The following is a 13,359-nucleotide window of genomic DNA, read 5'->3' as shown; positions in this document are numbered from 1 at the left end:
ACCATGTTGGCCAGGCTGGTCTCGAACTCCTGACCTCAGGTGATATGCCCGCCTCAGCCTCCCAAAGTGCTGGGATTACAGGTGTGAGCCACCGCGCCCGACCAAAAATTTTTAAAAAGTATTCTTATTAATATTTGCAGCAAAATAAGCCAAGAGATATCTGATAGCCCTCATTTTTTTTTTTTTGAGACAGAGTCTTGCTCTGTTGCCAGGCTGGAGTACAGTGGCGCCATCTCAGTTCACTGCAACCTCCGCCTCCCAGTTTCAAGTGATTCTACAGCCTCAGCCTCCCAAGTAGCTGGGACTACAGGCGTACGCCACCACATGCAGCTAATTTATTTGTATTTTTAGTAGAGACGGGGTTTCACCATGTTGGCCAGGATGGCCTCGATCTCTTGACCTTGTGATCCGCCTGCCTTGGCTTCCCAAAGTGCTGGGATTACAGGCATGAGCCACCATGCCCAGCATGGTAGCCCTCACTTTCTTGTTCCATCTTATGTTTTGATCTTTTCTCTTCTCTTTTTTTAGAGAAGGGGTCTCACTCTCAGACCCAGGCTGGAGTACATGGCGTGATCATGGCTCACTGCAGCCTCAACCTCCCAGGCTCAAGCAATCCTCCTGCCTCAGCCTCCCATGTAGCAGGGACCACAGGTGTGTGCCACCACTCCTGGCTAATTTATTTTTTCACAGAGAGATGGGTCCCACTGTGTTGCCCAGGCTGGTCTTAAACTCCTGGTATCAAGTGATCCTCCTGCCTCCGCCTCCCAAAGTGCTGGGATTACAGGCATGAGCCACTATGCCCAGCCTGTCTTGGTATTTTCTAATGACATGTGAGATGTACGTGCAGTGAACAGAGTTCATGCTTTAACAAATGGTAAAATGGAAATATGATCAGTAATTACCAGTATTATCCTGATCCTTTCCTGCTGCAATCTAACACTTCCCTTTCAAGGACAGCATAAAGGACACCTGATAATAAAAACCACGTGTTCACCCACAAAGTAGGCTCAAATGGCTAGGAACAACAAACTCCTTCTTGAGTGGGATAAGGTTTTCAATTTTCTAGTCCCTACCAGCCACTCGTCTGTTACTCCAAAATCTGTATCACAACTTGCACAATGTAGCCAGGTGGGGTCATCATAAAACATGGTTGAGTATACATGAAATTCATGTGGGAAATTAAGGCTTAGCAGTCTTGTCATAGAGCATACAAGGAATATTCTGACCACTCTGGCTGTAGTAATTCTCTCTTCATTATATTTAAATTGTATCTTTATTTATTGTCTAAATCTACAACTATATTTATTTTACAGTTTGGTAACACTTACCTTTCTGGAGCAAAGAGTTTAAAAACTAGAAAAAGTTCATGCTTAATTAAAAAATGAAGAATCAAATTTTTTTCCAAGAAAGTTGATGATGAACGTGTAATCTGCGCAAAATATCGACATTTACTATTCTCTGTGGGGACCAGAATGGTATCACTGATCACATGAAAACAAAAAGAAATAAATCTGCTGAAGAAGCATTAGTATTTACATTAAAGACAATTCAGTATGTGCAGCTGCAAATGATACATTTAATATATCAATCTGTAGCCCATAACTTTTCACTTAAATGACTCTTCCAAATTAATTTCATCCACATTTTTGCACATATGTAAAAAGGAAAACTGTTTATATGTTGCTTCATGAACAGATAAATCTTGCAAACAAAAAGACACTAATTTTAGAGCACTGTCATCAGTTGATGAAATAGAAAATACATTTGATCATTGCTGAAATAGAAAATTCATCAATTCCAATAATGGTTCAATTTTTCTAATCCAATCATGAAATAAAATAAAACTTTGCAAGGTCATTATACTGAAGGTGAAATATCATTCTGTAATTGCCAAAACAGTCATTTAAAAAGCACAACAATGAAGATAAAATTATTGGCTTATATTGATAATACAAATGTTTTATAGATATTATATAAAAATAACATTCTCATTGAATTAAAAACTACAAAACAGAAATTTACTAGGAACTACTAGTGGTATACATGTAATTTATGACTGCATCCAAAGAAATGAAACATTCTATTACTTAGAAGTTATAGTTTATATAACTTACACAAATACCTTTATCTACAGTTAAAGTAACTGAACTGTGGAATTGTGACAAAGCTGATGATGAATTTTAAAATAAATCTCATGACAGTACACATTAGATTTTCGGAAAACTTGAGTCTTTGAAGAATCATGCTAAAACCAACCTAGTTCCTACAATAACATTGACCTTCTTTGGGTTAGTGAGTCTTTGTAGTAACGTTTTGTTTAAAGTTAGTTGGAAATCTCTGATTAATCAATAATGAAGTGCCAAAATTTTCATGTTTTTCAAGTTTTTAGAGAATTATATTAAAAAACCAAGTGTGGCAGATCACCTGAGGTCAGGAGTTCGAGACCAGTCTGGTCAATGTGGTAAAACCCTCTCTCTACTAAAAATATAAAAATTAGGGCCGGGCGCGGTGGCTCACGCCTGTAATCCCAGCACTTTGGGAGGCCGAGGCGGGTGGATCATGAGGTCAAGAGATCGAGACCATCCTAGTCAACACGGTGAAACCCCGTCTCTACTAAAAATACAAAAAATTAGCTGGGCATGGTGGCACGTGCCTGTAATCCCAGCTACTTGGGAGGCTGAGGCAGGAGAATTGCCTGAACCCAGGAGGCGGAGGTTGCGGTGAGCCGAGATCGCGCCATTGCACTCCAGCCTGAGTAACAAGAGCAAAACGCTGTCTCAAAAAAAAAAAAAAAAAAAAAAAAATTAGCCAGGCATGGTAGAGGGCACCTGTAATTCCAGCTACTCGGGAAGCTAAAGCAGAATAGCTGGAACCCGGGAGCCAGAAGTTACAAGGTTGCAGTGAGCCAAGATCGTGTTACTGCACTCCAGTCTGGGGTACAGAAAAAGACTCTATCTTAAAAACAAGCAAACAACCAAGTGTGTAAAGAATCTTTGCCTCCTGGGTTCAAGTGATTCTCCTTCCTCAGCCTCCTGAGTAGCTGGAATTACAGGCGCCCTCTACCAGGCCCAGCTAATTTTTGTAGTTTTAGTAGAGACAGGGTTTCAACATGTTGGCCAGACTGGTCTTGAACTCCTTACCTCAGGTGATTCACCTGCCTTGGCCTCCCAAAGTGCTGGGATTACAGACATGAGTCACCATGCCCGGCCTTGTGTTTTTTTGAGATGGAGTCTCACTCTGTCGCCCAGACTGGAGTGCAGTGGCACGATCTTGGCTCACTGTAACTTCCTCCTCCTGGGCTCAAGCAATTCTCCTGCCTCAGCCTCCTGAGTAGCTGGGACCACAGGCACGTGCCACTATGGCTAATTTTTGAACTTTCAGTAGAGACAGGGTTTCACCATGTTGGCCAGGCTGGTCTCAAACTCTTGAACTCAAGTGATCTGCCCTCCTTGGCCTCTTAAGAGTGCACGGATTATAGGCATGAGCCACTGCTCCTGGTCACATGTCTTTTGTTTCTTTTTGGGAAAAGAATCTTGGAGGAAATTCCTATTTTTAACTGGAAATGATTTGATAATTAGAGAACTCTAATTCTGAAGTAACTGAACTCGGCAAAATATTCCGAAGAATCATAAATAGAGACAGCTCCCTTTGACAGGTTGGTTTTGTCTTAAAATAACTTGTCAAAGAAAGGTAATCTGGACAAAAGCAGAGACAATATCTGTGAAAATATTTCGGCTGAAATATTTATAAAATTTAAATTTTCAAAAATGGAATTGACTCTTTTCCATTTAGCTTACTTTACCAGATACCTCAGCATTTGTTAGAGTATTTTGCCAATTTTTTACATAGTTTACAGAGACTCAAGTGAAGATGTCAACAGTTCCAAATTTACTAATTATAACATGCAACTCTGAAGTGTACTGCAAGCACTTTCATTAAGAAATAAAAAAAAGGCTAGATACAGTGGTTCATGCTTATAATCCCAGTGCTTTGGGAGGCTGAGGCAGGAGGATCATTTGAAGCCAGCAGTTCAAAAACAGCCTGGCTAACATGGTGAGACCTTGTCTTTAAAAAAAAATTTTTTTAATTAGCCAACATGGCAGGAGCTTGAGGCTGTAGTAAGCTGTGATTGTACAACCCTGAGCAACAGAGCAAGACTCTGTCTCTTAAAAAAAAAAGAAGAAAGAAAAGAAAAAAAAAGACCATAACGGAAAATCTATATATTCCTCAAAAAATATTAGATACAGTTATGAATAAGAGACTAATAAAGTGCATGAATTAAGTATCAAGACTAAGCATTCTGCTTATTAATCTTAACGTTCAGATGATTAACATAAAGACATAACTTTTATTTTGCTTTAATGTATACATGTTATTTTATTTTTAAAAAAACATATTTTTGAAAATGTTTTTTGAATGAAACAATTTTTCTAGGGCTAGCAATATAATAAAACCAATTTGTGGGTCAATAAATGTGTGGATCAAAATGTTACATAATTTCAGTTATTTTAAACATCACCCTCTACTTTTAGGAATAATACAGTGACAATAAGTAATATGGTCACTCTAATCCTATATCAAATTATATTACACTATAAATGACATAACGTTAACCATAAACTTAGATAACTTTTTAACTGTGTTTTGGTTAATTCAGAAGAGTTAACCAAAGAGTTCTGCCTGTGTGATCAGCAGAGAGAAACAAAACTGTGTTGGAATACAGAAGTGAGGCTGCTGCCAGGCTCACTCACTAGAGATGGGGCCTATTCTAGCCCAAAGAGAGAGGGCTGAAATCCACGATTTGTGATTTTACACACTACTACATGAGACAGACATCTGGAGAAGAATGGAAACCCCAAGTATAAAATGCTAAAGTACAAGCAGTAACAAATAAGAGTCTTCATTCAGGAACTGTACTGCATCCCAGATACTGCGCTAGGCACAGCCCTTTACATATGCTATCTCATTCAACTGCCCACAAATTTGTGAGCAGCATTATCCCATCTTATGAAAGAGAAATCTGAGGCCTGGAGAGATGTAATAGCTTGCCAGCAACACACAGCTGGTATCTTAGTAATCTCCGGATGCCATAATAAAATACCAAAAATGGGCCGACGCTCACACCTGTAATCCCAGCACTTTGGGAGCCGAGGCGGGCAGATCACGAGGTCAAGAGATCAAGACCATCCTGGCCAACATGGTGAAACCCTGTCTCTACTAAAAAATACAAAAATTAGCTGGGTGTGGTGGCACGCGCCTGTAGTCCCAGCTACTCGGGAGGCTGAGGCAGGAGAACTGCTTGAACCGGGAGGTGGAGATTGCAGTGAGCCAAGATTGTGCCACTGCACTCCTGCCTGGCGCCTGGCGACAGAGCAAGACTCTGTCTCAAAAACAAACAAAAAAACAAAATGGAGTGGCTTAAACAACGGAAATTCATTTTCTCACATTTCTGGAGACCAGCAGTCCCAGATCAAGGTGCCAGACAATTTGGTTACTGGTAAGGGACCTCTTTCTGGCTTGCAGACATCCATCTCACTGTCCTCATACTGCAGAGAGAGAGAGAGAGACAGAGTACTCTCTCCTACCTCTTCTCATAAGGATACTAACCTTATTAGATCAGGGCCCCACTCTTATGCCTTTAACCTTAATTACCTCCATAAATGCCCTATCTTCAAGTATAGTCACAACAGGGGCTGGGGCTTCAACATATCAATTTGGGGATGGGGTACACAAACATTCAGTCCATAACAGCTGGTAAGTGGTGGGGCCAGGATTCACATTATATGACTATAAACTCCTGCCCCTAACATCTATATTTCATTGCCTCTTTACTTATACTATCTTGCACATGATCTGGGGACAAGGAGGGCTACAGCTTGTAAGTACTGATTGCTGACTGAGCAGCTGGAGTCACCTGCTTTGAAATTTTTATTCAAAAACTGTAAATTATCACAATAGATGGCAGTTAATTTGTAGTGATATAGACCAACATGAGGACTACGGGAATAAGGCTTGGAAAACTCTAAGTACGAAAAATGTTAAAAATTTTAACTTATTCATCTTAATAAAATATTTTAGTTTTTGTTGTTTGTTTCTGATACAGGGTCTTGGCTCTTTCACCCAGGCCAGAATGCAGTGGTGCGATCTCAGCTCACTGCAATCTCTGCCTCCTAGGTTCAAGCGATCCTGAGTAGCTCAGCTTCCTGAGTAGCTGGGACTGCAGGTGCACACCACCACAGCTGGCTATTTTTTTTTTTTTTTTTTTTTTTTTGGTAGAGACAGGGTTTTGCCACATTGTCCAGGTTGGTCTCAAACTCCTGGGACCAAGCAATCCTCCCTCCTCTGCCTTCTCAAATGTTGGAATTGCAGGCATGAGCCACTGAACCCTGTCAAAATACTTGTTTTAAAAGTCAATCCAATCTGAATTTTCCTTATATAAATTAAGTATGCCTTACCACTTCTTACAGAAAATAGTCTTCTAGATTGCTGGTTATTATTTTTCTGAAAGAACTGGGAACTCATTAGCACTGCGGAAATCAGGGTAAAGTATGGATTCTTTCTTTATTTTTATTTTTAGAGATGAAGGTCTCATTATGTTGCCCAGGCTGGCCTAGAACTCCTGGGGTCAAGGGATCCTCCCGCCTCAGCCTCTCAAGTAGCTAGGACTATAGGCATGTGCCATCAGGATGGTCTGGGCCAGGCCAAGGATTCTTTAAGAATTTTAACTTTATTGGATAACACTGAAAGGTTAAAAAAATTTTTTTAACTTTGAATCTTAAACTTTTCAATAGAAAGCCTTAATTTTTAAATCCCTTTTAAAGAAAATTCTTACATTTCCCTATATAAAGAACTATATGGGAAGACAAAAAGAAAAAACAAAGACTGAGCTCCTTTATATTCCTGTTATTATTTTTACTTTAAGAATCAGGTGCTTTTACATTTTCTTTGTTTTTATTTTTATTTATTTATTTTTATTTTTTTGAGACAGAGTCTCACTCGGTTGCTCAGGCTGGAATGCAGTGGCACAATCTCAGCTCACTGCAACCTCTGCCTCTCAAGTTCAAGCAATTCTCCTGCCTCTGCCTCCCAAGTAGCTGGGACTACAAGTGTGCCCCACCACTCCTAGCTAATTCTGTATTTTTAGTACAGATGGGAGTTTCACCATATTGGCCAGGCTGGTCTGAAACTCCTGACCTTAAGATCTGCCCACCTCAGCCTCCCAAAGTGCTAGGATTATAGGCGTGAGCCACTGTGCCCAGCCTCATTCTGTGTTTTTTAAAGAAACAGGGTCAACTTCTGTTACCCAGGCTTGAATGCAGTGGTGCAATCATAGCTCAATGTAGCCTCAAACTCCTGGGCTCAAGTGATCCTCCTACCTCAGTCTCCCAAAGTGCTGGGATTACAGGTGTGAGTCACAGTGCCTGACCTGCTTTTACAGTTTCTTTCAGTGTTTTTAACATGTCATCCCACAACCTTCTGGCCTCCATGATTTCAAGAGACGTTAGCCGTTAATCTTACTGTGGTTCCTTTGGGTGTGGTAACTCCTCTTTCTTGCTGCTTTCATGATTCTTTGTCTTTTAACAGTTTATAATGTGTCTAGGTGTGGATTTCTTTGTGTTTATCTTACTTAGTGTCCATTGAGCTTCTTGGATAATGTAGATTAACATTTTTGATCAAATGTGAGAGTTTTGGCTCTTCTTTTTTTTTTTTTTTTAGATGGAGTCTCGCTCTGTTGCCCAGGCTTGAGTGCAGTGGCGTGATCTCGGCTCACTGCAACCTCTGCCTCCTGGGTTCAAGCAATTCTCCTGCCTTAGCCTCCCGAGTAGTTGGGACTACAGGCACCCGCCACCATGCCCGGCATATTTTTGTATTTTTAGTAGAGACGGGTTTTACCATATTGGCTAGGCTGCTCTTGAACTCCTGACCTTGTGATCCACCCACCTTGGCCTCTCAAAGTGCTGGGATTACAGGTGTGAGCCACCGTGCCCGGCCTGGCTCTTATTTCTTAAAATATATCTTTTGCCTCTTTTTTTCCTTTCCCGAAACTTTCATCATGTGTGCTGGTGTCCCGCAGGTCCCCAAGACTCTGTTCATTTTCTTGTTCATATGTCAGCTCTTACTGCTATTTAGTCTGTGAACTTTTTTACTTTAAGAAATAATAGCCAAAAATTCTGTGGAGTCTGTTTTCCTCAGCAGTGTACAGCCTCCAATGTCACCGCTCAGTTCTCTTTTTCTTTTTAGAGAAAGAATCTCACTTTGTTGCCCAGGCTGCAGTACACTGGCATGATTGTAGTTCACTGTAGTCTTGAACTCCTAGACTGAAGTGATCCTCCCAGATCAGCTTCCCAAGTAGCTAGGATTACAGGCACATGCCATCACACCTGGTTAATTTTTAAATGTTTTTGCAGAGATGAGGTCTCACCATGTTGCCCAGGCTGGTCTTTAACTCTTGGGCTCATGTGATGCTCCCACCTTGGCCTCCCAAAATGCTGGGATTATAGGCATGAGCCACTGCACACAGCTGTCTTTTTAATCTTGCTTTCTGGGAGGTTGTCTCTGGGTCAGCATAGTTCAGCTGTCAGCCAGTGACTGGTCAGGAGTTTTGCCCAAACACCTTAAGCCAGCAGACTTCCATCTTTTGCCACTGGACTTACGTGTGGCTTGAGGAAATGCTTTCAAAGTTCAGGGAGTTTACCAGTCTACCTTGTGTTCACTCACAGAAAAGTAGCCTGCAAGGGCCTTCTCAGAGCAGGTGTAGCCTTGTACATGCACACAGCTTTCGGGATGAAATGAGTGTAATCTTAGTAGGGTCTACTTTACCTATCTCTTTCCCTTAATCTCCTTGATAAATTTCTGGCTGGTATGCCACTTTGTTGTTTTCTGCAACATTAGCTTTGCCAGATTGTTTGCCAATGAGACCTCTATCATTTTAAACAATATACCTGGGCATGGATTTTTTTTCTGGGGAGAAGACTTGTTGAGTTCCTCACTCAACAAGTTTTTAATAAAATCAGCTCTCTCCTGACAGGACAACAGATCTACCAGTGCTCATGACTTACCCTGATTGCCCAGGGAAGAATCTGAGGGACCACAGAGCTGGGGAAAGAGAGCAGCTCCTGACTAAAATGCCACAGACTGTCACTGATCTTAACTGAGATTCAGTAGCTTCCATGAGGACTTAAATGCGTGTGGTTCATTGTTGTTGGGGTTGAGACAGAGTCTTGTTCTGCTGCCCAGGCTGGAGAGCAGTGAGAGCAGTGGTGCAATCTCGGCTCATCGCAATCCCTGCCTCCCCGGTTCGAGCAATTCTCGTGCCTCAGCCTCCCAAGTAGCTGGGATTACAGGTGTGCACCACCACGCCTGGCTAATTTTTATATTTTTAGTAGAGATGGGTTTCACCATGTTGGCCAGGCTGGTCTCAAAATCCTGACTTCAAGTCTCAGGTGATCCATCTGCCTCTGCCTCCCAAAGTGCTGGGATTACAGGTGCTAGCCACCACGTCCAGCTTCTTTCTTCCTTTTTTTTAAAGAAAAAACAATTTTTGTCAAGTTTTATCATTGCTTTCTGGGGAGAGGACTTGTTGAGCTCCTCACTCAAGCATTCCAAAAGTGCAGCTCCTACATTTTATTTTAAACTGTATTTTTTTCCCCTATTGATAATGTTCCAAATATGAAGAACAAATATTTTAAAGAACTACTTACTGGACTTTGAAGCCCCTACTGAGCAGATACAGATAATCCAATGAAATTTAGAACTGCTGAAGAAAAAACTTTCCCAAAATCAGGATCAGAATTCGAGTCTCAACGAAATCAGGATCAGAATTCGAGTCTCAACATTTTCATGATTCCTCAATACTGCTTGAACATAATACTTTCTATACTTACTCTTAAAGACTGGGTAAAACAGGTACCCAGACAAAGGCAAAATTAGGGACTAAATAAAGGGACCATGCTCAATATATCCTGAAGTCACCCTACCTGGGCTCGCTCCTCATCAAACTCCAGACAGCCCATACCATCCAGTCTCTGGAGATCAATCCAGCCTTTCCAGATAACACAGACTCCATTCAGAATCATGGGAGCCTTCAAATATACCTAAGACAGAGAAAAGAATGACAATCATTGAAAACCATCATACACATGCGAAAAAAAGCTTAAACTTATTTATATAAACTCTATAAAAAAGATGAATAAAATGATAAAATTAAAAATCACAGTAAAGTATATGCATAAACTGTATCTTGTGACCACAGTCTTTATTGACTGACTGACTGATTGAGATGGTGTCTGTGTTGCCCAGATTGGAGTGCAGTGGCATGATCTCAGCTCACTGCAACCTCTGCCTCCCAGGTTCAAGCAATTCTCCTGCCTCGGACTCCTGAGTGGCTGGGATTATAGGTGCTCACCACCATGCCTTGCTAATTTTTTTGTTGTTGTTTATATTTTTAGTAGAGACGAGGTTTCACCTTGTTGCCCAGGATAGTCTTGAACTCCTTAACTCAGGCAATCAGCCCACCTTGGCCTCCAAAAGTGCTAGGATTATAGATGTGAGCTACCACATCCAGCCAGACACTTTGATTTTTGAATGTAGGGTAGAAAGATGAAAAACAACTGGAAGCCACCACCCTCTGAAGAGAGCATGCAGCACTGCTTCCCTCAACGTGGGTTCCTGGAGCCATGCAGGGTCAGGCTCTTGACACCTCCCTTCAGTTTTACAGGCTATCTCATCATTTCCTGAAAATTAATCTTTTTTCCTTTTTCTGTCTTGTTAGCCAGAGTTGACTTCTACTGCTTTTAACCAAAAAACCTTAACTGATGTAATATTTACTATCATATCACATTGAGTAGTATGTGGTTATCTTTAGGTGTCCATAAATAATCCAGGGCAAAACACTGCTATCCTTTAAATGGGATTTATGGAATTTAATTCAAGCTATTTCATAGTCTTTTATTTATTTATTTTTTACTTTTCCCAATCTGCAACAGTAAGCTGAATTAGTCTTTTAAATATAGTAGAAAAGTTTTAAGGTCACAGGCTTGACTATATGTAGTATGAATCATTTGTCTAGAAACTAGTAAGTTAACCTAAAATCCACTTATTTCAACTCCCTGTGGAAATTCTTAAATACTATAACAAAATCAAGTCAGACAATAAGGCCAGGCACCAGTGGCTCATGCCTGTTATCCCAATACTTTGGAGGCCAAACTGTGAGGATCACTTGAGGCCAGGAGTTTAAGACCTGCCTGGGTGACACAGAGAAACTTCACCTCTAAAAAGTAAAAAAATTAATAAACTTAACCAAGCATCTTGAATTCTTAATAAATGAAATATGTTTACTCCTTACACATAATACCTTTAGATGAGAAAATTAGCTAGCCTTCCTATTATATCACATCCAACAAGCACATCTGCTTATACATTAGAGAAATAATGAAAATGAATATCCTGGGATATTGTAACATTTCATGTCACTGACCAATTAAATATTAAATATGTTCACTATACTTTATGCACTGAGGTTTTAAAAAGTATCAGTAAATTTAAAAAAGATCTTCAAGACTGATGAAACCAAAAATATCTCTCATCTGGTGAACCTTCAGCTTTATCAGAAAACTCCTATATCTGGCCGAGCACAGTGGCTCACACCTATAATCCCAGCATTTTGGGAGGCCAAGGCTGGTGGATCACCTGAGGTCGGGAGTTCTAGACCAGCCTGACCAACATGGAGAAACTCCGTCTCTACTAAAAATTCAAAATTAGCTGGGCATGGTGGCACATGTGTATAATCCGAGCTATTCAGAAGGCTGAGGCAGGAGAATTGCTTGAAGCTAGGAGGTGGAGGCTGCGATGAGCAAGATCGTGCCATTACACTCCAGCCTGGGCAACAAGAGTAAAACTCCATCTCAAAAAAAAAAAAAAGAAAGAAAGAAGAAAAGAAAAAACTTTTATATCCTAGTTGGGTGCAGTGGCTCATGCCTGTAAATCTCAGCACTTTCGGAGGCCAAGGCAGGCGGATCACCTGAGCTCAGTCAGGAGTTCGAGACCAGCCTGGCCAACATGGCAAAATCCCATCTCTACTGAAAATACAAAAATTAGCTGGGCATGGTGGCACACGGCTATAATCCCAGCTACTCGAGAGGCTGAGGCAAGAGAATCACTTGAACTCGGGAGGCAGAGGTTGCAGTGAGCAGAGATAGTACCACTGCACTTCAGCGTGGGTGACAGAGTGTGATTCAACTCAAAAAAAAAAAAAAAAAAAAAAAAGAAAAAAAAATTCCTACATCCTTACACTGTGGAATTAATTGAGGTTTTACACTTGTATTAACTTTTCTTCTGGAAAAAAATACCCAATTTTTTCACCAATCTTTTTCAAGTAGATAACTCTAGAACAAAAAATGCTTTAGGTACACATCATACCAAAATTTAGATCATTTTTGATCACTACATTAATTCTCATATTGGCTTAAAATAAAATTGTTTCCAAGAGTAATTATCTACCCAGAAAGGATGGTGCTAATTCTATTACGTTGAGATGAATATGTTATTGTGATCCAGATAAATAATGTAAATTTATTACAGTTCCTACAATCTTCCCACTCCTAATATCACACTAACCTAATAGCTACTTTTAAAAATACAATTTTAGGGCTGGGTGCAGTGGCTCACACTTGTAATCCCAGTACTTTGGGAGGCCAAGGCAGGCAGATCATGAGGTCAGGGGTTCAAGACCAGCCTGGCCAACACAGTCAAACCCTATCTCTACTAAAAACACAAAAATTAGCTTGGCATGCTGGCAGGCACCTGTAGTCCAAGCTACTTGGGAGGCTGAGGCAGGAGAATTGCTTAAACCCGGGAGGCGGAGGTTTCAGTGAGCCAAGATGGCACCAGTGCACTCCAGCCTGGGTAACGGAGCTAGACTCCATCGCAAAAACAAACCAACCCATAATTTTAGGTTTTTTCTACCTCGTTTAAACATGAGCTTCTAAATAAACCTGCGTAAGTTAATATTTACTGGCTTGAACAAGATTTTTTAAATATAGAGAAAGCGGGAATTCTTCAGTGAGTTTTCAAAACTGCAGATTATCAAATACATCTTTGTTAACAAGGCTTTTCATTTACCTGCATCAAATATATTTCCTTTGGGAAATCCAGTGCTTTGTGGGCTAAAATCTGGCATTATTTATTACCTATCTAATTATATAAAAATTAGTAAAACAGTTTCTCATTTTGAGGAAAAAGCTGGAAACAATTTTTTTTTTTAACTCATTTCAGTAGTCTCTTCAGAGTCTTGGATTCTTTTTGTTTTTAGAGATGTTTAATAACAATAACTGACTGCCAGTAAATTATAAACATGCTACA

General features: G+C 40.4%; 1 protein-coding gene across 2 annotated transcripts in view; it reads right to left on the bottom strand.

The window, feature by feature from the left end:
• The window catches only part of CBFB (core-binding factor subunit beta), a 73,023-nt gene that overhangs the window by 21,183 nt on the left and 38,481 nt on the right, over positions 1-13,359 (bottom strand). For both annotated transcript variants that reach the window (XM_012468266.2, XM_012468265.2), the window contains exon 4: positions 9,978-10,094. In XM_012468266.2, coding sequence (XP_012323689.1) covers positions 9,978-10,094 — 117 coding nt within the window. The remainder of the gene's footprint in view (positions 1-9,977; positions 10,095-13,359) is intronic.

Source organism: Aotus nancymaae, unplaced genomic scaffold (genome assembly GCF_030222135.1).
Source record: "Aotus nancymaae isolate 86718 unplaced genomic scaffold, 86718_ANA_hifiasm-v0.15.2.pri h1tg000030l, whole genome shotgun sequence".
Lineage (NCBI taxonomy): Eukaryota > Metazoa > Chordata > Mammalia > Primates > Aotidae > Aotus > Aotus nancymaae.
Note: the sequence above shows the minus strand (reverse complement) of the source record. Positions and strands in the feature narration are given on the sequence as shown.